The following is a 5000-nucleotide window of genomic DNA, read 5'->3' as shown; positions in this document are numbered from 1 at the left end:
TGTGCGTGTGTGTGTTTGTCTGTGTGTGTGTCTGTCTGTCTGTGTGTGTGTCTGTCTGTGTCTGTGTGCGTGTGTGTGTGTTTGTCTGTGTGTGTATATGTGTGTGTGTGTGTTTGCGTCTGTGCGTGTGTGTGTCTGTGTGTGTGTCTGTGTGTGCGTGCGTGTGTGTGTGTCTGTGTGTGTTTGTGTGCGTGTGTGCGTCTGTGTGTGTGCATGCATCTGTGTGTGTGTCTGTGTGTGCGTGCGTCTATGTGTGTGTCTGTGTGTGTTTTTGTGTGTGTGTGTTTGTGTGTGTGTGTTTGTGTGTGTGTGTATCTGTGTGTGTGTTTGTGTGTCTGTGTGTGTGCGCACCTGTGTGTGTGTCTGTGTGTATCTGTGTCTGTGTGTGTGTATCTCTGTGTCTGTGTGTGTCTGCATCTCTGTGTGTCTGTGTCTGTGTGTATCTGTGTGTCTGTGTGTGTGTGTCTGCATCTCTGTGTGTCTGTGTGTGTGTGCCTGTGTGTGTCTGCATCTGTGTGTGTGTCTGTGTGTGTGTCTGCATCTCTGTGTGTCTGTGTGTGTATCTGTGTGTTTGTGTCTGTGTCTGTGTGTGTGTTTCTGCATCTCTGTGTGTATGTGTGTGTGTGTATCTGTGTGTCTGTGTGTGTGTGTCTGCATCTCTGTGTGTCTGTGTCTGTGTGTATCTGTGTGTCTGTGTGTGTGTGCCTGTGTGTGTCTGCATCTGTGTGTGTGTCTGTGTGTTTGTGTCTGTGTCTGTGTGTGTGTTTCTGCATCTCTGTGTGTATGTGTGTGTGTGTCTGTGTGTGTCTGTGTGTGTCTGTGTGCGTGTCTGTGTGTGTGTGTGTGTCTGTGTGCGTGTCTGTGTCTGTGTGTGTGTGTGTCTGTGTGTGTGTGTGTGTCTGTGTGTGTGTCTGTGTCTGTGTCTGTGTGTGTGTGTCTGTGTGTGTGTGTCTGTGTGCGTGTCTGTGTCTCTGTGTGTGTGTGTGTCTGTGTGCGTGTGTCTGTGTGCGTGTCTGTGTCTGTGTGTGTCTGTGTGCGTGTCTGTGTCTGTGTGTGTGTGTGTGTGTGTGTCTGTGTCTGTGTGTGTGTGTGTGTCTGTGTCTGTGTGTCTGTGTGCGTGTCTGTGTCTGTGTGTGTCTGTGTGCGTGTCTGTGTCTGTGTGTGTGTGTGTGTGTGTGTCTGTGTCTGTGTGTGTGTGTGTGTCTGTGTCTGTGTGTGTCTGTGTGCGTGTCTGTGTCTGTGTGTGTGTGTGTGTGTGTGTCTGTGTCTGTGTCTGTGTGTGTGGTGCAGACGGACAGCTGTACACAGGAACAACAGACGACTTCCAAGGGACTGAATCCAGCATCTCCCGCAATCTCGGGCACAGAGTGGCATTGAAGACTGAAACGTCATCCAACTGGTTACAAGGTAAGGGCATTGCCCTGTCCCGGGGCTGCGAATGGTCTCGGAGGTTTGTCAGGATGGGTGAGAGTGTTGGCAGCTGTTCAGGGAGGTTAACCAGGCTAATCCGTGCCATGAGGGGATTGCCGAATGAGGAGAGGCTAGATGGAGCCCATACAGAGAACAGTACAGCGCAGGAACAGGCCCTTCGGCCCATCTGGACTGTGCCTGACACGTGACGCCTTTGTAAACTAAAAACCTCTTCCCTCGACATGGTCTGCATCCCTCTATTCCCTCCCTCACTGCCTCTCAAACTATTGTCTCCTATCATCTCTGGCAGCACATTCCAAGCACTTACCACCCTCTGTGTTTTTTTTAAAAAACCTTGCTTCTCACAGGTTTAAACTTTAAACTTTTATCCCCTTTGACTTGGCATCCCTCGGTAATTGACATTTCTGCCGGAGTGGAGGAGTGGGGGGGTGTGGTTTGCACATGGAAATCTCCTGACTCTGTGTCTCTCAGAATTTTGTAAACTTCTATCCAGGTAGTCCCTTGGCTTCCAACATTCAAGTGAAAACAAATCAAGTGTGTCCAATCTCTCCTCGCAACCAGTAGCCTCCAAGTCAGGCAACAATTATTTCTGTACCCTCTCCAAAGCCTCCACATCCCTCTGGCACGTGTGGTGACCAGAGCTGTACGTTATATTCCGAATGTGGCCGAACTGAGGTTGTGTACAGCTGCAACCTGACCTGTCAGTCTTTACACTCTACACCCTGACCGATGACGGCAAGCACACCTTCTTGACCAGCTTCTGTTGGCACTTTCTGGGACCTGTCAGCCCAGATCCCTCTATGTATTGATGGGTCGTGCCGTTTACACTATAAGTTATCGTCAAGTTCAAACTTCTCACCTCTGCGGGTTAAGGCAGAGGTTGCGGTTCATTTTTACGTCGCGGGAGTGGGATCGGTTTGTGTGGGATCGTAACGAGAACATCCTCGAGGTGAACGGTTCAGTGCATTAGGAATACGGGGCGAAGACGGAGAGAGAGAGAAAAGTCAGCCTATTGCCCAGTAACAAGGCACTGACAGCGGGAGAAACGAGCTCTTTCGGAAATGCAGAGCTTATACAGTGAACGGCAGAACCCTGCGGAGTTATTGATATGCAGAGGGATCTGGGTGTGCTGGTCCGCAGATCGCTGAAGGGGGCAGCACAGGGAGAGAAAGGTAGTTTAAAAAGGCCTATGGCATTGAGCATAAGGGTAGATAAGTTATGCTGCAGCTTTATCGACCTTTAGTTAGACCACACTTGGAATATTGCGTACAGTTCTGGTCGCCACACTACCAGAAGGAGGAGGATGCTTTAGAGAGGGTACAGAAAAGGTTTACCGGGATGCTGCCTGGTATGGGGGGGATTTTAGCGATGGAGGAAGGTTGGATAGACTGGGTTTCACCGGAACACAGGAGGTTGAGGGGCGACCTGGTCGAAGTTTAAAAGATTGTGATGGCAATGGATAGAGTGGGAAGTATGAGGCTTTTTCCCCAGGGTCAAGATTAGAGTGGGTGCTGGAAAAGCGCAGCAGGTCAGGCAGCATCTGAGGGTGAAGGGCTTTTGCCCGAAACGCCGATTCTCCTGCTCCTCGGATGCTGCCCGACCTGCTGCGCTTTTCTAGCGCCACACTCTAATCTGGGCTCTAGCCTCCAGCATCTGCCCAGGTGAATTTTCCCCAGAATGGCAGGGTCAGTGATGAGGGGACGCAGGGTCGAGGTGCGGGGGCGGGGGGGGGGGGTTGGTTAAAAGAGATGTGTGAGGCAAGTTTTTCACACAAAGTGGGGGTGAGTACCTAGAACACGTTGCCAGAGGACGCAGACACAACAGCAGCGTTTAAAAAGGCACCTGTTTGTACAGGAAGGGAATAGAGGGACACGGATCCTGTAGATCGAGACAGTTTTCGTATGGAAGGGCAAAATGTGTCAGCTTGGAGTGTTCCTGCGCTGGAATGTTACTTGGTTCTTTGCAGAGGGTCCGAGAGAGTACAGGTTTCTTGCAGAAGAGAGAGGGTTAAGGGCCTGGCTGAACAGTCATGCAATTTAGCGGTCTGCGCAACAGTCAGGGCAGAGGGATAAAGTGCTGAGTGGCTTGATGTCAGAGAGCGACTGGAAAATTCCAGCAACAGAAGGCGGAAGAGGGGTTGACCGAACCCCGTGCGGAGGAATCAGTGAGCTAAGTCAGCAGGTTATTGAAGGGTAGAGAAAGGAAAAAGGAACCAGCAATGAAACTGACAACAGAACTAAAGTGACCCTTGAGTGAGGTTGAGTATCCGTAAGGTTGTTGTTGAGAGTATCAGAATTTTATCACGATTTCTGATATTTATCATCAGACCACTCCCATCAATGTAGGAGAACAAGACAATTATTTTTACTTTGTATTTGTTACTCTGTTGTAAAGGCTACATTTGCAGCTTCCTCTGCACATGTTCAGGCACTGGCCCCCCCTGGGGGTAACCCAAAAGAAAATTAAACCAACATCATTCAAGCCACTCTGGGATCGGACTGCTCCAGTAATACACACTGTGGGCATCATAACTAACACTCAGATAGAAACTGATCAGATCCAATGTTAGCACCATTGGACGGTCAATGCTGAGGGAGCGGGCAGTGTCGGAGGGTTAGTGCTGAGGGAGTGGGCACTGTGGGAGGGTCAGTGCTGAGGGAGTGGGCACTGTCGGAGGGTCAGTGCTGAGGGAGTGGGCACTGTCGGAGGGTCAGTGCTGAGGGAGCGGGCACTGTGGGAGGGTCAGTGCTGAGGGAGTGGGCACTGTGGGAGGGTCAGTGCTGAGGGAGTGGGCACTGTGGGAGGGTCAGTGCTGAGGGAGTGGGCACTGTCGGAGGGTCAGTGCTGAGGGAGTGGGCACTGTCGGAGGGTCAGTGCTGAGGGAGCGGGCACTGTGGGAGGGTCAGTGCTGAGGGAGTGGGCACTGTCGGAGGGTCAGTGCTGAGGGAATGGGCACTGTCGGAGGGTCAGTGCTGAGGGAGCGGGCACTGTCGGAGGGTCAGTGCTGAGGGAGTGGGCACTGTGGGAGGGTCAGTGCTGAGGGAGTGGGCACTGTGGGAGGGTCAGTGCTGAGGGAGTGGGCACTGTCGGAGGGTCAGTGCTGAGGGAGTGGGCACTGTCGGAGGGTCAGTGCTGAGGGAGCGGGCACTGTCGGAGGGTCAGTGCTGAGGGAGTGGGCACTGTGGGAGGGTCAGTGCTGAGGGAGTGGGCACTGTGGGAGGGTCAGTGCTGAGGGAGTGGGCACTGTCGGAGGGTCAGTGGTGAGGGAGTGCCGCACTGTCGGAGGGTCAGTGCTGAGGGAGTGGGCACTGTGGGAGGGTCAGTGCTGAGGGAGTGGGCACTGTCGGAGGGTCAGTGCTGAGGGGGTGGGCACTGTCGGAGGGTCAGTGCTGAGGGAGCGGGCGCTGTCGGAGGGTCAGTGCTGAGGGAGCGGGCACTGTCAGAGGGTCAGTGCTGAGGGAGTGGGCACTGTCGGAGGGTCAGTGCTGAGGGAGTGGGCACTGTGGGAGGGTCAGTGCTGAGGGAGTGGGCTCTGTCGGAGGGTCAGTGCTGAGGGAGCGGGCTCTGTC

General features: G+C 53.2%; 1 protein-coding gene across 3 annotated transcripts in view; it reads left to right on the top strand.

Moving 5' to 3' along the window:
• Nucleotides 1–5000, top strand: part of LOC122545832 (semaphorin-4B-like) — a 171533-nt gene that overhangs the window by 55520 nt on the left and 111013 nt on the right. For all 3 annotated transcript variants that reach the window (XM_087984982.1, XM_087984983.1, XM_087984981.1), the window contains one exon: nt 1291–1407. In XM_087984982.1, the coding sequence (XP_087841108.1) occupies nt 1291–1407 (117 nt within the window). The remainder of the gene's footprint in view (nt 1–1290; nt 1408–5000) is intronic.

The sequence above is a fragment of the Chiloscyllium plagiosum genome, unplaced genomic scaffold (genome assembly GCF_037043375.1).
Source record: "Chiloscyllium plagiosum isolate Xiang-an unplaced genomic scaffold, Cpla_swu_hap1 HiC_scaffold_50, whole genome shotgun sequence".
Lineage (NCBI taxonomy): Eukaryota > Metazoa > Chordata > Chondrichthyes > Orectolobiformes > Hemiscylliidae > Chiloscyllium > Chiloscyllium plagiosum.
Note: the sequence above shows the minus strand (reverse complement) of the source record. Positions and strands in the feature narration are given on the sequence as shown.